General features: G+C 34.6%; 2 protein-coding genes across 2 annotated transcripts in view; one reads left to right on the forward strand and one right to left on the reverse strand.

The window, feature by feature from the left end:
- Window positions 1-3,074: 3,074 nt before the first annotated feature.
- Window positions 3,075-22,055, forward strand: part of LOC125062427 (facilitated trehalose transporter Tret1-like) — a 31,562-nt gene continuing 12,581 nt past the window's right edge. Inside the window, exon 1 of the mRNA XM_047668349.1 lies at window positions 3,075-3,179. The gene's annotated coding sequence lies outside the window, so the exon portion shown is untranslated. The remainder of the gene's footprint in view (window positions 3,180-22,055) is intronic.
- Window positions 12,237-17,351, reverse strand: LOC125062428. Its single transcript, XM_047668350.1, has 5 exons — window positions 16,890-17,351; window positions 15,881-16,038; window positions 13,784-14,042; window positions 13,347-13,448; window positions 12,237-12,440 (listed from the first exon to the last, which is right to left on the reverse strand). Exons 1-5 carry the CDS (start codon window positions 17,178-17,180, stop codon window positions 12,309-12,311), a joined length of 942 nt encoding a protein of 313 aa, XP_047524306.1. The 5' UTR covers window positions 17,181-17,351; the 3' UTR covers window positions 12,237-12,308.

Genomic DNA, 22,055 nt, shown 5'->3' on the forward strand with positions numbered 1-22,055 from the left:
AATCGATCTAGGCCGCTGCTTCATGACAACGCTAGACCACACACTGCACAACAGACTGCTACCAAATTAGAGGATCTTTAATTGGAATTTCTAAGACTTCCACCGTACTACCCGGTTGCTCCAACAGATTACCATTTTTATCGAAATTTGGATAACATCTTGCAAGGTAAAAAATTCAACTCTGATAGGGCAGCCGAAACTGCCTTCAAAGATTTTATTGATTCCCGTCCGAATGGATTTTTTTGTAAAGGGATCAATGAACTACCTATAAGATGGCAAAATTGCATAGCAATGGTACATGCATTGATTAATTAAATATCTTCTATTTAAAAACTACTCTTTGTTCCTCACAATAATTGCACATACTAATTATTAATAATTAAATAATAAATTAAAGACAAATAAAGAGCTATCGAACTGGTTTGGAAAATAATTAATTTCGAATTCCGAACGTTTTTTCATTCGACTCCGTAAGGTTAATTAATTCTTTAGAATTTTCAAAGCATTTTCCAGCTGGTCTAGAATTTTCTAATAATCTGAAATCAAAGGCGATTGGAAGCGAGTATATACAGACTAAAAGCTAAGTTGATTATTAAAATTTCAAAATTTCAACGCGAAATTGGTTTTTGTATGGAAGAGCAATTTGAATGAGCTTTCTCTGAGTATATTCAGATGAATTTAGTTTATCGATTTTTTTTTGTTTCAATTACAATGCTCTGAAACTGTTTACTGAAAATGTTTAGAACTGGCCAGTTAGACACATTGATAATGAAAACTTTTTTGAATTTCAATTTTAGAACTCTTTGGTAACCTAATATAGTATATTGAATTCATTTGTCATTTGTTTTTGTGAATTGGCGGCAAATACAAAACTCTTGTTACATGTGAAAATGAACCTAACGCGAGAAAATAGTATATTTCATTACGAGTGCGGAAAGCCTGTCATTGCAAAGAGTTCCGACAAATGTCTGCCGAGCCGAGGCGCAGCCGAAGGTGAGGGTTGACAGTCGGAACAACTTGCAATGACGGTTCCCCACGTGTACTGAACAACTATTTTTAATACAGTTGCGAAAAATGAAGCAATTTAATAAAATAATAAAAACACAATAAACTCAGCTAACTAATCATTTATTTCTTATAAAATTCATAATTCAGATATTACATTGAAATTGGTACAGTTTTATATACTAACTGGGGAAGTTTTAGGTTGCATATTTACTGTTGGAGCTATTAATAATTTCGTATGATTGTTCATGTATATTTAATATATTAGATAACAAACAACTAAACTAGCAAAGAACATTTGAGGAAAATGGCGCCAACCGTCAAAGATTTTTTTTTTGTTTTCTTCACCCATTCTGGGTAGGCAAAGGGAACTATGCCCATACAGCCAAGTCTTCAGTAGAACTTTTTATTGATATGAAATATAATGAGATGAAATGAAATGAAACCTAACCTAACTCATTGAATCAAATCATAAAATCTAATATTGAAACAAATTAGTAGCTTCTTTTTATAAATATTTGCATGAATCATAAAAACTTCTATGATTTTTTTTTAGTAAAAACTTCGTGGTTGTTTTTTTTCTTTTTAATTGACATTATTTTGACAGCTGGGAAAGAGAACGCACGAGTTCGGAAAAGGTAAAGAAAAAGCACGAGTATGTAATAGCCCACATCCCGAACGCTATACGTCCCTGCAATACGCCACTTTTTGAGCAACTGTATTAAAAAAATTCTTTCAATGATTTATTTTGAACACACATAGTATTTAGTTGTAGATTTTAGACTTTCGTTGTAGGTTTGGAATTGATTCGTAAATATTATAAAATGAATTGTTGTTCGTTTGTTTTTAAAACTCGTGAATGGCTGGATCGATTTAATGAATGATGATATAATATATTCCCATATTTGAGCAAATAAATGAATAAATAGAAATTTAAAAAAAAAACATTTGCCGCTACAACCTTTTAAGGTCTGGGTGTCAGATATCTGTATCTGTTTTATGATCATTTGTCAAACTAATAGGCAAGTAGGTGAGCCTTCTGTGCCTGACACACACCGTCGACTTTTTGTTTCTAAGCAAGCCGGTCAAGATGTTTTCCTTCTCCGTTCGAGCGAATGTTACATGCGCACGTAAACAGAAAGTCCATTAGTTCACAGCCGGGGATCGAATCTACGACCTCAGGGATGACCTTCGCACGCAGAAGTCACAAGTCACAAGTTTCAAATATTAAATGCGTCAATGCTAGAGAGATGCCCGCTGATATAGACGGGTCTTTGCGGAAATGTGAGTCTTCATGTCTGCAAGCTCAGCCCTGCGATTCTGTAACTCACTTTTCGAACTCACACAGCGGTTTTCGCATCGGCGGTCGCTCTCAAATCAGTCGTGAAGCAGTCATTTTATGATTTGGCATTCTGATAAACAATAAACTACAAGCTCCCACCTTTTCAGAATGCCGCTACAGGGCTAGCTGCCGCTAGCTTTTTGCTACAGGGACCAAACTTTTTACATTTGTTTTAATTTTCTTTTTAATAATTCCTAATTATTTTTAGTATAACTTTGTAGGTTAAGATAATTGTAAATATAAATTATTCGAATGTAGCATGATTAAATGATAACCTTTTTCTTTTTTGGATGAAGGACGGTCATTATTTTAAGTTCAAAATTCGCGCTAAGGTCTCCGCATTTATATGTTGTGCAGAAAATCCTGTCTTAATCTCTACCATGAGTCATAAAGGTTTTCAATAAAATCTACGTGCTCTTTACTAAAGTTCTTTCATCTCTTTCTGTCAAATTGTCTTGACGCTGTGATGAAAGAGGACGTTTAGATAAAGTGGAGTGGAGTCTCACGACACGGAATCCTAGTGTGGGGGTTAATGGACTTTCTCTTAAATGTATAATTAAATAATTAAAAAATCTTCCTTTTTATATTATTTATTTATTAATTAATTTAATAGTTTAAGTTTTTCGTAGAAATAAAAATAACGTTTATTGAAGTGTTGCTGTTTAATAAATAAAATGTTTACTTAGGTGTCTATATGTTTCGGCTAAAATCGACAATGTCAGTAACTGTTCGCTTATTGCATCGTTTGTATTATTTGGTACCATTCGGCATTCGTTTAACCCGTGTCAGTCGAAGTCTTTGCGTCTTACAACGCGATTGTGTATTCTTGAAGGTGAGTGATTTGACATTACGATGCGAGATTAATTATTATTATAAAATTCTTTTAAATCTGTATAAAATGGTAATATTTTTAAATGATACGTGTTTAATTTACCAATTTCCCTTTCCGTTAACAAACGGAAATTGGTGAATTAATTTAAATTACATTTTAAACACTTTCTAGTATACTAATGCTGACAAATGAAATTTATATTTTACGTTAATTATTAAATGATATTAGTGAATATATATTGTAAAATAAAATAAAAATAAAAAAATTAAATATTTTTTTAAATTTATTTAGTTTATTGCCAGTTCTGCTCTTCTGTTCTACGCCCTTGATTTCAGAACTGGCAGTAAATCTAAAATTAGAAGCATTTCATACAATATATATATATATATATATATATATATATCCGTTCTATGTAAATGTTGATCTAGTAAGATATTAAAAGAAATGTTGATCCACCTTCTTGCAGTGTATAATTGGCTCTTTACAAATATAACTGATATACTTTTATCCGAATTAGAAATGGAAGGCTTGTTTGGGGATCTGCATCGGTCGCTTTGCAACATACTTGCCATCAAAAAATACATTAACATAATGTTTTTGTAGATCCGTAACGGTCGCAAATATTATACCGACGAGTCAAATGTGCATCCGTTTTATATGCGAAATCTTACTAACTAACGTTGATCCGAGGGCTTTTGACCTTGACCTTTTAGTCTTTTAACGATGAATATAATGACGACCCAGTCGTTCAGTTGAAAAAATTGCAATAGAAAAGTAAAACAGTTACAAGAAAGAAACACACAAGTCAATAGTGGGGAAAGTAGCCAGAACTTATCGACTAATGAGGGCGTAAGTGTACTCATAGAAGGAATTCCGGGTTTTGGAGGAGGTAAAGTTGAAAAAAGCGTTAATAATACGGCGAGAAAACGTAAGTGGTACCGAAGAAATGCATTTTTCTACTGTCAAGCAATTGTAACTATACGTAATTATTCTAGACATCTTTTACGTAACCACGCAGATGAAATCGAAGTTCTTCAGTATAAAGCTATTAATGATACAGACCCTAAAATACAAAAGCTAAAACGACAAAAAATTACAGATTAATTGAGAAACAAGGGAATTTTTTTACACAATTCTAATAGCTTTGATCGGGACGCTCATTTAACCTTATTACCATCAAAACGAAGCAACCAGGGTACCTCTAGTCCGTCAACTTACGCTACTTGTAAAACATGCTTGGGTACATTTAAAAGATCTTCATTTTTCAGACATTTAAGAAATTGTAAAGCTTCTGAACATGTTCTTCCGTCACTTAAAAGAAAAGCATTGTTTAATCACAGCTTAACAATCGTTCCCAATACGGCGAACGCTTCGATTGAGCTAAAAGAAAAAAATACTGTCGCATCTTCGTTCTGATGAAATTTCATTAGTAGTTAAAAATGATCCATTAATCATAGCATACGGTGCTCGTCTCTTGAAGAAGAAAAAAGAACGACGAAGTCGTAAAGCGATTTTCTCCAAAATGAGAGATTTAGCTACTCTTTTAATTTTATTGCGGAAAAAAGACACAACTATTGAAAATCTCACTGACGCAATTGATCCTGAAAACAATGAAACATTTGTAAGTGCCATAAAAGAAATGTGTGGCTTTAATGAACAAACAGGCATGGTCAAACTAACTAAACTAACAAAAATAATGCGAGAAAACATATATTTAAAAATAGCTTGCCGTGAAGATTTAAAAATGCCAAGCTCCAACCAATATTTATTTCCAAGACCTGGTACACAAGAACCTTTTGAGGGCGGTAAGTGTTTAGATATGATAAAAAAACAGTGTAATTTGAAACGCCCCGAGATGATTACATCAACCGGAATGAGACATCATATTGCTACAATGTCCCAAATTCATTCTAAACAAAATGATCATTATACTGAGCAATTGGCAGGATTTCTAGGGCATAATATATCAGTTCATGCACAAAATTATAGATTGCCTATGCAGGTACTCCAAAAAGCTGTTGTAGGATCTCAACTCTTAGAATATGAAAATACATTAATGGAGAAGAAGAGTAACATAATAGAAACGATTAGGTCTCAATCATACCAAGAAACTAAAAACTTTGAGGAAGAGACGCCATCTTCAAAAAAGTCGGCAATAGAAAGCGACCAATCTAACATCTTACTTACAAACCCCAAAATATCTATCGAAACACCAGAAACTACAGTCAATAAGAACATGGACGATATAGAAATTGGAGACTATAATGAAGTAAACGATAAAAAACAAGACAATCATTACAACCAAGATCCTAAAAATAAAGACCCCAAAATTAAGCCAAACAGAAGCAACACGAAAAGAAAATGGTCAAGTAGTACAAGTGAAAGCGATGTTGATGATGATAAATAGATTCAGAAACGAAGTAAAACTAGACGAGCCAAAGAAAATAATATATATCATAAAGATTCTAAAAATAAAAATATCAATATTAAACCAAATAACAGAAAGACAAAAATAAAATGCCCAAGTTTAAGCGATAGTGATAGTGATAATCCAATTCAGAAACGAAAAAAAACAGTCATAGAAAGTGGTCAGATGAAGAGATACAATTAGTCAAAAAATATTTCCAATCATACATAAATAAAAAGATAAATCCAGGCAAAAACAAATGTATGGAAGTTTTAAATAAAGAACCTATTCTTCAAAATAGGACTTGGATGCAACTTAACACGTATGTTAACAATATTTATAAAAAAAGTAAGTGAAGATTCTGTGTGATACGTCAAGTTATATAAGACTATATCGAGTATTGGTAGGACTGTTGCGAAGGCCAGTCTGAGGAAAGGCCAGACCTTTGTCAGTTAATCAACGGCCAAGCGGTAGCTAAACAACGCTACGGTGTCCCGGGATGAAGGGCATTATTTGCGGAGTAATAACAGGGCTTCGAGACTCTAGATCTTATATCTCAGGGTTACTGAGTGCAATACAATATCACATACTCTGTATGACATTGAGCTGCTGGCATGCATGCAGCTGGCCACGAAGCTTAACATCGGGTAAGCGACAAGCGCGTGTCGTCATAAATTTCCTTACCATAAATATATATCATACCTATAAACATAAAAACTGAATAAATAAAGAAAAGTTACTGATTAGGTGGGTTTGCAATAAATTATAGGAATTAAACCATCCAAATACCTTAGGTAAGTCCAGTAGGAGGACTTGCTGACTTCTGATTGGCCCATTTGAATCGGATCAACAACTATCGGAGTGGATTTGTATATTGGATCAACATTTCGGTTGCGTTTCCTAAACTTCAACGGAGTAAATCGTTGATCCGGTCGGAACCACATTTGTATGAAAAATATTATATTGGATCAACAAAAACCACCCGGATCAACATAGGTTTTCGGATCAACAAAGTGCTCGCGATATAGCACGCATGATCAACAATTGACGGATTGATATAACTATATATATATATATTTATATATATATTTGACGTTCATAAGTGTTATTATGAATAAGTGACTTTGACTTTATTACTTTAAGTATATCTTCGCTTACAACAGTCACACTGTTGTTGCTGGGTTCGATTGGCGGCGGTTATTGTCAGGTTTTTTAATAATGGTTTATGAAGGAAGTGAAATATTAAACTATCATGTACGTCGTTGTCACGCAAATGCATAGAAAATGCATAATATTTAAAATTGCTTAACAATATGCGACTAGCTTATGCGAATTTGTTATGGTATATTATTATCTATATGTTTATTTTGAATATACACGAGATGCAATTTTTAGACTATGCTTACATATTTAAAATGTATTTTTTTTAATACATGTGTCGTCACTGAAACATCATAAAACATTACGATCTAGCTTCACTTAAGTGAGTCTTAAGACTAAATAAGTAATTTAAGCCTCATCTAATTAACGAATAAGGATTTTTAACATAAGAAAGTGTCCAATAACACTATTTATAGTTTATTAAGGGGAAGACACTCTGTTCTTGTGTTTATCCATCTATGACATAAAATAAAAAATATATAAAATATTCTTCTTTTTTGACTTTATTACTTTGAGCAGCAATTGTGGTTTGATGGCTTTACCGTGTAGTTTCAATTCTCCACCTTGACGTCATGTTTTCGAATTACGGCTGTCTAGCAATTAATTTTAATTATAATTCGCAATTAATACTTGCTCGCTTGGCCAAAAAGGTATAAAGCTATGTAAGATTAATAATTTAGTAAAAACAAAGATGGAAATTGAAATTCCTCCCGAAATTCCTTTTCTAATTTGCTATATTATATTAGAAAATGTATTACATTTTTTTGCAGGAGGCTCACCTGATATTAAGTGATAGGCATAGACAGTAGACACATGGCCAGAGGGCTCGCAAATGCTTTGCCTCAAAATAACTCAATGTATTGCTATTTATAGTTTGCTTTTTTTTAATTTAATGTTTTATATACAAATTAAAACGTTATACTTTCCCCAATCTCACACCCTTAATAATACTTTAGGCTTAAAACCAATCGATGACGAAAAAGATAGCTATATTTTTAAATCTGATCTAATGTTTAATGCTCTACTATATTTAAAACCGTCTGTATAGAAGATCTATGAAATTCAGCACTAGACGTTAAATATATAAAAATTGTTAATTATTTTTACTTAAATACTTTACACGTGAACACGACTTTTAATTATGAATTTGTTATGTAAAGAATAATGAAGTTACTAATGAGTATTTTATGAAATGAACAAAGCGAACAAATGAGTGTGATTTTCATCGTTTATTTCGTATCCTCTTTTAATAGATCGGTAAAAAACTACCTCGACGAGTTACCTTTATACCGGTTTTTTTTCACCTGTCGGATACTGCTACTAGGGTGTTATACTTCTCATTAGTAACATCAAACAAACAAAAAGAAGTTCCTTCGAAACCTATATACATACTTAATAGAAAGTACCTAAAACTTCTTTCCTTACCTTTACCCTACGAAGTTCTTGATTATGACTCACTAGACCATTGTAGCTTCAATCAAGTTTAGTTTGAAGATAGTGAAACGGAAAACGCATATATACTTGCTGGGAGAGTAAGAGTCTGTACCTTTCGGACGATTATTATCTGCTTCCGGAAACATAACTTTTTTGCTGCTTCGACTCGCACAGACCAGCGTCAACAAGCTCCCATTCCCAGGTTTCTCTCGCAGCATAATGGTTTTCTCGACTTGTCGCCGGAGCGACCTTTTTGTGAAGCGTATGGGGGATTATACTGTGATTTTAAAATGTACTTTGAAACGTTTAATGGTTAAAAGGGTTTTGGTAATTTTATAAACACCACCTAATTGATCTGAAATTATCGTGATTCATGTGCACATTTTCTTTTTCATGTGGCCTTTTTCTATTATTGTCCTGTTCACTTTTTACATATATTGTTTTGTTGTGTTTCATTATTTTTTTTCTTTGCACAGTGCTTGCCTGGAAGAGATCGCTCGAAAGCGATAAGGTCACCAGTTGCCCTCCTTTTTATTAAAATACGTCAATTGTATTATATTTCTGTACATGCAACGAAGTGTTAATAAATAAAATAAAATAATTGTATATACGATTGATAATATTTTAAATTTATCCATACATACGCTGTTAATAAAAAATATATCAAAGTTAAATTTAAAAAGAAAAAAATATGTATTTCTAAAATTCGGAAAACTTACAGTTTAGCGCTAAGGGCTAGATTCAGGGCAAGAGTCGCGACGTAAGCGGTAAGGGTGACCTGACTCATACGGGAGTTTAAAATCTTTGGAAACTAGTCGACTTAATATACGATAACACTACGATAAAAATATTTAAATCAGCGACAATATTAAAAACAAATACTTTTTAGGTCACGGGTTTATTGTTACAATTGCAACGCCGTTATGGTGATGTTTTTAAATGGATTGATTTCAATACATATATGAAACTTTTTTGATATATAATATTTCTATGATTTTGAATGAAACCTCTGTGGAGAAAACTTATCGCTCGGCACGCAAAACTACGCACAATTTAGAATTTCAGACTTTTACCAACGAGCTATTATAAAAAGTGGTTAGTACCGCAATGTTTTAGATATGGGCCTTTCTTTATCTGTAACGTGGTCGTAGGTGATGACACATCGGAGTCGCACGCTGAAGCTAACCAATACTGCTCTATCGAGGTATTATAGTGACAAATATGCCTAGTCTAGTTATTAAGCAACGACGGCATGTTAAATTAAAAAAGTTGTTTCTGTTGTTCTGCAAAAATACATAAGTCTTGACTCAAGAAACCATGAGTTATTCACATATCTCGGCTATACAATGCGCGGAGGCAATGAGAAGTGTGAAACTATTGGTGGTTGGTTAGAAAGAAAGAAAAAGAGCGCGTGGCCGTTCATCAAGTAGATGGATCGACCAAGTCCTATCATCTGGACAAAAACCGGATACCACGATGCTAAGACACGAGCTACACGCACAGGGTGCTTTCTGGTGAAATAAGATATATGGATTTATTTCCATATATCTTATTATTTCTTTTATTTATTATTTTACATATAAAAATATACATAATTGCAACAAGGTTGAATCCCACGACCATAATGGCACTTTGATTGCCAAATGATTACATAAATTGTTTACTTTTTTAACATCGTAATATTACCTACTCTAATGTTTTGATACAGTTTCTATCAGCAAACTTGCGATAAATAATATAGCAAGTGAGGAACTTGAATTTTGATTACTTTTCTTGGTTTAGGAAATGCTACATGCAACAATTTTTTATATTTTATTTTATAAAGTAATTAGTACTTTCGACAAAGCCTTTGATTTTTTATAAAATTCTATCAGCAAATTTAGTAGGCATAATAATGATGGCTAAACGAGTTAAACAAAGTAGTGATGGCTAAACGAGATGGCATAGGTTCGGTGATATTAGGTAATTAAAAAATTAAATAATTCTGACTACCACTGACACTTTAATACGGGTTTCACTTGTTGATCAAGAGGTAATTAAAGCAGCATTGTTTCATCGAACGACATATAAACCTGTAATCCATGATAACGCCATCATGCAGTGCAGGTTGGCGAATAACAAACTATACGCAGTGTGTTACAAATTGAGTAATTCACAAAAAAAAGTTGAAAAGTTTATCTAAATCGCACCTCGTAAGTCTTTTACATTATACATTCATTAGAAATTAAATATAAAAGAACTATGTCTTTAAAAAATTTAGGTATACCTAAAACTATTTCATAAATAATATTAAAACAGTCTTTCGAAGTCCGTTTCTTTGAAAGCCGTTTTTCTACTATCCGATGTTTCAATTGATGAATAATTTTAGATCGGTATTTTAGTATATTTAACCTTGGGAAATGATTTTATTTGGTTAAGCGACTACCTGATCGTAGTAAGACAATTCTCAAAATATTTCCATCTCCACTTGCAAATAAAATTGCTAGTACGTTGAGAATCTAATGCGTTATTACGAGACGAATATAATGATTAGGCCAAATGGAAGACTATGAACATCTTCAAGACATGATAAGTTTGAGAACCATTTTAACGGTACTATTTTCAAATCCACATGTCGCTGGCTCAAAGCAGATTGAAACATTATCTTATCAATATTATCAATGAAATATTTATTCAAGTATATCAAGATATGGCTCGGGATAAACATTTCGAGTGCATATAGGTTTTATTATAATGCTGTATACCGTGTATTCACCCATTAATTAGTTCTTTCGACTTCAAAATATTATTTTCAAAATTTAATTGGACTTCGGACCCTGTTACCGGGGTCATCCAAAAAATAATCACTCCGCATTGTATCAATATATAGTATAGGTACTTTGTTATTGCGAATGTCATATATAAAACTATGTACACAATAATTTTGCAAGCTTATTACGTTGTACACAATTCTGTGTCTGCTACATTAAACAATATTACACATACATTGTTACATTATAGTAATTCGACTTAGGGTCTTTCAAGAAGAGATGGTACGCTCTTTTCTTGAAAGGCCGGTAACGCACTTGCTAGCCCACTGGCATGAAGAGTATCACTTAACTTCAGATGAGCCTCCTGACCGATTTCCCCCTGTTCTGTCTAAAAAACAGGAAGTAGAAGAACAGCTTTTTAGTTATCGAAATCAACTCGCGACTATTGTTGTTTCGGCAGTGGCCTTGGACGGTAGTTTTGTATTTATCAGATAATCTGGGTAGGCTCTATTTGAGTGAATATTTAAATAGATTCACCATAGATCCAAAAGGAAGCTAAACAATCCATTAGCTTCCATGTAACAGTCGTTAACAAATCGGGCATTAAATTAGGAGCACAAATGTAATTTTATTAGTTAACTACCCATTCGTAATTATGGATGTAAGTATGTTTTTATATGTACTTAATGAAAATATTATAGTTTAATTGTTTCATAATTTAGAGAGATTATCATTATAATATTGTATTAAAATTAGGGTTGATTGGTTTTTAAATCGTAATCAATAACAATAATTATAATTAATGAATTAAATCAGACGAGACGTTAAAAACAAACTGTCATAATTAGTCATTTTCCTAAACACTGAGGAATATTGCAAATACCAACTTCGCGCCAATAGACTACTATTACTTCTTTTTTTTTCGCCCCTGGCGCAGGTTATAGTCTTTGGATCATACATTACTGATGACCATAGACACACATATGGGCGGGAGAATTATTTGGGCTAAATCTGTCATTTACAAGCAATTCTCTCGGACATCGAGGCAGAACACGAAACCTCGACTTCCGTCGTTTCACAACTGAGCGTTTTCTAAGGCAGTTTCTGCCGCGCACCTCCACTATAAAGATCCAGCTGCCCACTGAAGTATTTCCGAATCAATTCGACTTAGGGTCTATCAAAAAGCGTACCAATGCTGAAAAGGCCGTCAACGCACTCGGGCTCTCTGGCTTTAAGAGTGTCCATGTGCGCCGTCCACTTAACACCAGATCAGCCTCCTATTCTATAAAAAAAACATTGGCGTTGTTAAGTTGGATTGTATGAATATATTTTCGTCACAGTTACACTTTAATCGAATTCCACAGAGATGTAATAACATCACACAATCGTCTTTTGTGTCTTCTGACTCGACCTCCGCTTTGAGAAGGTGAACGACTTGAATGTATCTTGTATTCGCTCAGTTAACGTTTTAATATTACTGTTTCTCGCTTTTTCTGGTTTGATATCGGCCTGCAAACAGTAGGTACATAAGTAAATATAAAAGTTGTATTTAATACGTGGAGTTAGAAGGAAGAGCAGTGTTGGCTTCAGCGTCTGTGAATTGCATTTGAGTAGCGGCTTTAGAAATGGATTTTTCTTTATAATGTGCTTATATGAAGGTATATCGTTATGAAATCGCAATGCGTTGAATATTGACGATGTGTTAAAAATAAACATCAAAAACACATACAATCTGAGACCCAGACCTTTATAAAGATTATAGGTATTTATATTATAGACACGACATTTGTAAATATGTATATTATTATTTATTGACTAGTGAATGATTATTTTCCAGCTATTTTATATATATTTATACAGCCCATATTTTTGATACTGTCACATACTGTCGCCTTTCTGTGAGCGCATTTAAGTTTCTCTTAAGTTGAAAACTAGGCCTCAAATTTCTGTATCTGTTTCATGATCATTTGTCAATCTAATAGGAAAGTAGGTGATCAGCCGCCTGTGCCAGACACGCCGTCGATCTTTTGGGTCTAAGGCAAGCTCCTTACGATGTTTCCCTTCCCCGTTCGAGCGAATTTTAAATGCGCATATAGAAAGAAAGTCTATTGATGTACGGCCGGGAATCGAACCTATGACCTCCGGAATAATAAATAATAGGCCAACACTGGCCTTAGAGGCTTCAGCGCTATATATGGCTGGCTACGCTTTCCACTATTTTATTTCTTTCCGAGGAGAATGTATTGCTTATCTCTTTATTAAACACCCCTCGTATTGATCACTTATTTATAGCAAGTGTCCATTACATATATATAGTTATAGTGAGGACAGAAAACAGCTTTAGCTTTCATGTGAGACATTGGACTGGGTTTTAGAAGTGCCTTCACACTCCACGTCTCTAATTAACATTAGCACCTTGGATGTGGATTCCTCTGTAAGATCGATAGATCGGAGCTCAATACCGGAGTTCTTATCTTCAAAAATCTCGCTGCTTTCTTCCGATGATGACGAGAACACCTTGTAAAATTTAAAATTTGGCTTAATTTTAACGGTACCTACGTCTTGTTATGGAGATATATAATGTTAAAACTGCACGAGAACTACCTAATATCAAGAGAAAACGACTCCCCTTCACAAGCATAGCTTGAAACTTTATTTAAAATTAGTTTTTATTAAATTCCTTTAAAAAATAAAATCGATTCTAAAATGCACGAAAAATAAATATGTAACAATATTTCTTATTTCTCTTGATTGGTCTTACACCAAGAGAATACATTTTATTAATATACGGGATATAAGGCAATTTTTAGGAAGTCTTTTGTTTTGATGTTTGGCTACGAAAAAAGACTTACAGGAATAATGGACATCCTCTTCAAAGTCGGGATGTCTGGTGGAGTGTTATTTGGTGGAATTAGAACTGGGTCTATGCAGAGTCGGTTATCCTCGTTCGCGTTGAATATGAAGAAGGAATCTGCGAGTGGCGGCAAACACCGTTGGATTATGTGACCAAGTGCCAACAGTGCACATGACATGGCAGCAAGGACCGCAATAACTGGGGCATAGCTGAGTCTCTCAACGGGAAGAGAACACGTAGATTTGCGTTCGTCGAACCTGTGAAATCATATATACAACTTATAAGATGTCAGCAGGGAGAGGCAGGCTTTTTGTGCCCGACGATGTCCTTCAATGTCAGACACAAAATGGTCACAGATCAGTCGAATCGAATATGACATAGCATGTTTTGTCATCACCTCATCATGATCAGTCTCTCTTTTTGGTTCATTTCTGGACGTAGGCCTCCTTCATCTTCTTCCAATACGCCCTGCACTGGTCTATCTGCATCCATTGGGATCCAGTCTTCATCTATGCGGTTTAGTATAATTTCGTTTCGTTCAAAAAAATTGTTTAGGCAGGCATGGAACGTCATAGCATGTGGTGCGACACCGTCTTGCCTAGAGAAGTATTTTAGGGGCTTCTTGAAATTATATGATGATATGTTTTATTTTCTTCTTCTTCTTTTGGTGCCTCTCCATTACTGGAGGTTGGCGGTCAGTGTCGTGAAGCGTGTCATGTCCTGTGAAAGATGCAACTCAGCAGTCGGAATACCACCTAACGTTACGAAGCCATGATTATCTCCTTCTACGTTACCCTGGATATAACCAATTATAATTAATTGAAGGAGGTGGTAGCGGTCATGACGCACGTGCCAACTTTTTTTTCTTACAGTTAATATAAAAAAAAAAAATTAATCTTGCCAAATATCCCATCGTGGGCGCTTACTAACCCATTCTCTAGTCTTCTAGAGTTACATAAATTATGATTTGATCATTCAATAAAAACATTCCACGCGTCCTTTCCTCTGAGGCATTACGAAACGTCCAGTCGACCGCGTAAATACATAATGGTGCTGGCCCTGAGTTCTTCGTTCAATCCAATGATTGAATAATAGTTGCTGTTGGCATACCATTATATGTAGTAAACGATAAAGTTTTTTACAACTGGAAGCTAACTAAATGAAAGTGGCGGGAGGTGGATAAACTGGCCGTTGGAAGAGGTTTAGAGGTTTATTTTGGTGCGCGAAGCCTCCTGCCCGTTTGCCCCTTGTTCTATATAAAAAAAAACAAATCTCCAAAATATGATTATGGAATATTACAAAGAAAAAAAGGCTTACTTTATTTTCTTTTTGTTTTATATTCCAGCTAATCATCGGAGGTATTACTTAACTTATGTATATGTATTACTTAAGTAAATAGTATTGGTAACTAGAATAAAAAAGCACTACTTATTTCTTTTAACAACTTACTTCAAACACAACATTGTTAAATAAAAAAACATCTAGTGCTAAGCGCACTAAATCTAAATTTAAATATAATTATAATACGTCATCTATAATATTTAGCACATAACAGGCCGTTGCACAAATTGCAAGTATAAAATTACAACGCGTGTATAAATTAGGACTTGATTTCGCGGCATCGTTTTTATTAAATATGGCATAATGAATTAATCATTCAAGTGTTTAATCGTGTTGAACTACAAACAATTAGTTTAAAAACCAGCGTAACGGCCATTTAATATCTAGTATTGGTCTAGTGGCTTAAACGCGCGATTCCATCTGTCCACAAATGGGTTTTTCTATGTTATTTTTTGGCATGCAGGGTACAGGTAAAAACCGTCTTAAAGAAACTTAGCGTGAACTAAACTCCTATGCGTAAAAAACCAATACATTTTCGACATACGGAGCCATACTTAGCGCTAAGCCTGGACTTTGAATCCTTAAACCCACCAACTGACGACGCACAATCACAGAGACCCCAAAAGGATCCTATTGCCCCTAGATTATTAATATTACCTTGAGATATTTGTTGGATAGTCCAGATCTAGGACATCTATATCACCCTACAACCGAATGAATACTAGCCCCACAAAATAAAACCATATCAAATTACCAGTCATCAACACCACAGTTCTTGATGCCGTCGCAGACTACACCGCTGGTGAAACAGAAGTGGTCTTCTCCGACGGAGCAACTCGTTTCATTCTTCAACGTGCACCCCCTCCGTGGCTTGTTCCGTGCTGAGGTCACCGTTACTTGATAGAAGTGGGCCTGAATATTTTTGTGGATTATTCTCACAGAGAAAGAGAAAAGAGTGAGTTCCACGAGGAACACTCCACCCTCTTTACTATTGGAACGATGTCTGTCCACTCTTTTAAACATTATTACAAACTATATTTTTCCATAACTCTCGCTAGTAGCGTAACTATACCATCTGGGGCTCGTGGCAAATTCTTTTGATGGGTCCCTATCAGTAAAAATCGTCACGTACTCAGTTTAATTTTAATAAACTTCTAGATTTTCAATGTACTCAATTACACGTTGTATATGTCCCACTAATGGCCATAGGCCTCCTCTCTTAGGCGAGAGGGAATGGTCTGTAGTCCCCACGCTAGCCCAATGCGTTTTGGAGACTTCACATTCATCCATAGAACATAATATCTCTTGGGCATGGGTTGGGGGCCCGTGGCATTTTGCCAGCCCTGCCACCCTATTGTTACACAACTGACTCTCGCAACTCAGCAAATATTTGTGCATAATATGTACATAGTTGATTAGTGAAAAATCTTAACCGTTTTTTGCTTGCCATAAAAATATATTTAAACATTACAGTATTAAACGGTTAGGAAGTTACCTAAGCCATCGAAATTTCAACAAGTGTACCATTGACTTAATTAGCTAGAAGTTCCACAGCATTGTGTAACTTGTTATTCTGGTATTTATCAAATATGTTAATTTGTTTCCAAGAAAGTCGAAACTCAGTTAATTTAGGTACAGAAATCGCAGAGATCCAAATAATATTATTTTTCTTGACACCCCTAAGTCGACATTATCATTTATATTCTTCATTTATGTATATCATTTACTGTGATTAATTGAGGACTCTAGTAATGTAGTCTTACATTAAGATCTGCGTTGATACTGCTATTGCTGACAAACTTAAAGCGCAGACGCTCCTTGACATGAAACGTGAAGTAATGGGTTGGAAGGCTTTCATCGTACATGACGTCACAGAACCTAATACACCGCTGTTTCTTCATCAGTATGAAAGCATCTCGATTCATCTCGCAGTTTGTACTGACGAGGTTCGGATACCGGACTACAACCAAGAGCTGTACTGCCGGCTCCACCACTACTTCCACGGTACATGCGTAGTCTATTTCAGTTAGGGTTCGGAGTACCTGAGAAGACATGGCCTTTAAATATGTGTGACAATGCTAGAAGAGAATCAAGAAACGATTGGCGGAAGAAAGTGCCCTTCAAATCAAAAGTTTCCTATGATTTACTTATTTGACTAGGCTAAACGTTGTTTTGTGTGTGTGTATTTGTTTGCGATGCTGTGCTTCCACAATACACATACTGTCTCCGCAATAGTGCATTCTTTGTTCCATAAATTACTAAACTCTGATACAATGACATGTTATAGACGTCAGAGTATCAGAGTAGTACGTCGATGTTCATTAAAAAACTAACAATATGAATAAAAACAAGTTTAAACACCTAATAAGGAACAATTATAATACATTAAATACGATTAGTTGTATATTAACTGCATAACGGAAATATTTGGCGCATTCAAAACATAATACTTTGCCCACACGCAAGGAATTTCTCAACTTATGTTAACGGCAATACGTAGAACTAACGTTTCTATGAAATCCAAATAATTTCTCTTTGAAATAAATCGAAATAATATTTATATCAAACTTAAACTCAAAATAACTTTACATTACATTTACTACCAGTTCGCGAGTCAAGGGGGTGGTAGAGCGGGCAAGAAGAACTGGCAAGATACTTTCCGCCTCTCTTTTTAATCACTGTAGATATAGCATTACGTATGATGGGGTGAAGTTTAATAAATAAATAAGTAATAAAACAGCTACTAAAAATCGGTGTCCAAACCAGATCAGCTATAAATATTTGTGCAATGTAAAACATGCCTTTATACATAGGCATAACAACGTATCCAATAAGGAAATTTGCATATAGCGATGTTACATTCTCTAAATTGGTCCAAAACCAGCGCTGAACGCTTCATTTGGTACTATAATATCTTACCAAAGTAATTGTGTCGGACATCCCCATCCCAAAGGATATATCAAATCTGAGGTGTTCTGAGAAGACGCAAGCATCACTTATATCCTTCGGTCGATAAAGGAGTAAAAGACCTGGTGCCTCCACGTAATATGACGTAATGAGAAAAATATATAAGCAGTATGAATATAACATGATTCTAGATGGTCGTGGCCTCAAGACACAATTGTCTGGACAAGTCACAACATACTATCAGGATATTTGCAGGTTTTATATACATATAATCGCCTGCCTGGCCAAATTGCTGCGTTTTTATTGACCCGTATGGGATATCATTTGTTTATTATACTAAATATAATTTTGCCGGCCGTATGCGCGCGTTATATATTATTATAACGTATTCCTGAATTTGGGTAGCAGGTTCTGTGATTCTGTAACGAGACTTAGGCCGAGATGTATGTCAAAAACGTAATGGACTTGGCCCAATGTTTCGTTGTTTGAAAGCGGCATATCTCGAATATCGAAATCTTACACAACAAAATACAGATAGTGTATTCGTTGCGTAATGAGTGTGATTTTGTGTCAACCGACACTAGCTCAAGATCTGCTTGGTCGCGTGTGTTAAGTGCAATAAGGTAAGTGATACAAATAAGGCCTACCTAATTTGAAATTCTCACATTTCGATAAATTATTTGAAAAGGATTATAAAAAAAGCAAGGCATTATTCTTTGGTTTATATATTTTAAGTAATTCAGAAAACATATACTTATTCATCTTTTATGAAAAATCACTCAAAAAGAGGTAACATTTTGCCATGCTACCCCAGAGACTGTTCGGTTTTCTGGAACGAAAACTTTTTAGGTTTCTCTATACAAACCTCACAGTTCTTAACTAACAAATATAAAATAGGGATTGATCGTAGCGGGTAGATAAATATTAAGTGTTAAGGGTTTAAGGGTTGTATGTATTTTTATATGTTGTATCATAAAAAAAAACAAAAAAATGTCTCCAAAAAAAATTTTTTTTTGCGATGGACTCCCCTTATCACTTAGGGGTTTGAAAGATAGATAGTCGCCGATGCTCAAACATATTTTATATGCCTAAAAAATTTCATAAGAATCTGCCGAGCCGTTTCGGAGCCGTTTCGGAGCAGTATAGGAACGAACATAGTGACATGAGAATTTTATATATTAGATATATTATTGAGCCTTTTATCAAGTGTTTCCATGAGATCCTGAAACAACTTTCTAAGTTATTTTACTAAATGTTATTACTTGTTACTTATTTATTACTAGTCTGACTAGAAGTCGCATATTAACAAGAAATAAAGAAAAATATAAAAAAACCTAACCAAACAAACAAACATATCTTCAAAAATATTATTAAATATTGAAAAATAAAATTATTTTGACAGCCCTTTATTAAACAAGGTAACTAAATAGGGCCTTGGAACTTAATAAGTACCAATTCAGTTTACGAACTTAATTGCAATGATAAGTGACAATAGTTTTATTTAATTTCTGGGCTAGAGCTGGGTTTAGGAAGCCATCTCAGTCAGCATTTTCCTGCAAGTCCTGTTTATTTGTTGAAATTATTGGTAAGTAAAGTAAGAGTGTATTCCTGTTTCAGCAAATTCACCACTGACGAAATCTTTTTCTTGCTCTTTCGTAAATATACCGTTTCTCGCTATCCTGCTTATGTAGAATACCACTGATTAGATGATTTCTAATGGTTCTTCTCGGAACGCCATAGTGCGCCGAAGCTTTGTAAGTAGACAATCGCCCACAACATACATCTTAAGTATTCTTAAGACCAAGAAGCTCGTTTTCGTCTTGAAGGAGACATACTGAGATAATCAATCTGTATAGTAACATATAATAAGGCCTATATAATAATTCTTATTAAGGCCTATTTTTAAAGTAGGCATTATTTAGTACATTGTACTACATATATGTTTTAAGCTGTATTTAATTCGCATTTTAAAAAAATTACAATTAAAAGTCATAGTTACCTTTTTGATGAGATATTGTGATCCGTATACTTTACTTGAAACAAAACTTTAAAGAATAACGTATTAAAATTCGACATAAATTACGAAAAATTAATAACGCGCAACGAAAACGCCCTTAGATATGTCATAAACGACCGGCCAGGATCGCTGTGAGCGTGAGCGGGCCTCTCGCGCACTCTTTACTTGTGTGAAGTATTTTTGATGTAAATATATTTATACAGCCTTTTCCGCACTTTGTATCACTTACCTTACATTAACACTTTAACACACACGAGGCAATCGTAGTAATGATAGTCGATTGATATTAAAACTAATTGTAGAACTTTTTTATTTAATATCTAAAAATGAACTCTTAAACAAAAGTAATTTCACATCGTAAATAAACGAAGACAGAAGGGAAATAATATGAACACAGATTCAGAAACAAACGCAACGTCCAACATCAAAATAGGTTTTGTTCCTTTGTACTAAAGTGCATTTTATAAGCTTCTTAAGGTTCTCAGTATTTTTTTTGTAGAACAGGGGGCTAAACGGACAGGAGTCTCACCTGAAGTTAAGTGATATCGCCGCTCACTCTTAATGCGGGATTAACAAACATACGGAACATTATAACTTATGGAAGACGCATTGTGACTTTTCATGGGTATCATTTAACATAAGAAGAGGCGTTTGCCCTCTTCTAAGTTTCGACTATGAATACAGATTTCTTTGATCATATTCTAATCTAATACACCTTTAGTTTTACTTAAACTACTTTGGCCTTCATTTGCCACTCAAGACGTGCGTCCCATTTACTTATGTCGAAACCTTTGTATACACTACATTATAATTATAAGCAATTTAGCTGTCTCTATAAGTAAGTTGCTTTGAAACGTTGTTTCTTCTAAAATAAAACAGACTTATAAATTATATTCAAACGAATTGGGCCCTATTGGGAACAAAATATACGTCTCTACCGACCGACCTATCCTTCTGAGCAGTGTTAGCCAAGTGGAATGCGCTTGCAACGCTCATACCGGAGGTCCGTCCATTAATCACGTGTGTTCGAAAGGGGGGTTCGGCAAAAATCACGAAATATCACAAGGTGGAGGGGGGGTATAGTAAGATATCACGTGTATTATTTTACTTCAAACGCGTGACTTCTAAACCGAAAAGCGGCTTAAAAAAGCGATCGATCAGTAGATCGAGAGAGATTCTCTGCGTAGTGCGCGTGATGACGCCGAGTGGCTTGATGAAACCGACTTTGATCGTCAACAAAGTACAGTGCCAACAACTGACTTGCAAGATGCTTATCCAGTTGTTAGTTTTAAAGAAAGTTTTGCTAATCTGTGGCAATGTACATTAAATATGTTCTTGTACTAATAAAATATATGTTTTTCGCATGATTACACCATTCCCTAAATACCTATTATTTTTATGCCATTTGTCTCAAACCTCACCACGTATCACCATGGGGGAGGGAGGGGTTAAGAATGTTAAAAAAACATCATATGATTAATGGGCAGCCCTAAAAGTAGGATTTTAACAGATAACATGAGTAATCTTTCGAATCAGATAAATATTTTCCACAATATATTTCGAGGCGCGTTCATGCACTCCGATGATTCCTCAAAAGTAATTGAATGACAGGAATATGACATCAATAAAATGAAAAGTAAAAACTACAGTTTTATTCAATCTCATTCCAAACCTTGCTGGATTCTCGGCGCGTAAATTTTGACCTTGAGTATCTCTTATTATATTACGCCTACAGCGTTTAAGATGTCCGTGACATACTTTTTTAATTATAAATTTTCTTAAACTATTGATATCTGAATTAAATGAATGTGACATGACCTATAGTATATTATATATGAGACCACGAACGCACGGAGTTGCATATTGAATATTTTTTATGAAGCTGGTAGTGCTAAATCACCTTAACCTTGAACAAGGTTATGCGTTACGGTCCAGCTGTTGTGATACTCCTATCATGTGGGACATTCATCCGAACGAAGTATGGGAGCCGTGAAACAGAGAGCGG

The sequence above is a fragment of the Pieris napi genome, chromosome Z (genome assembly GCF_905475465.1).
Source record: "Pieris napi chromosome Z, ilPieNapi1.2, whole genome shotgun sequence".
In the NCBI taxonomy this organism is placed as follows: Eukaryota; Metazoa; Arthropoda; class Insecta; order Lepidoptera; family Pieridae; genus Pieris; species Pieris napi.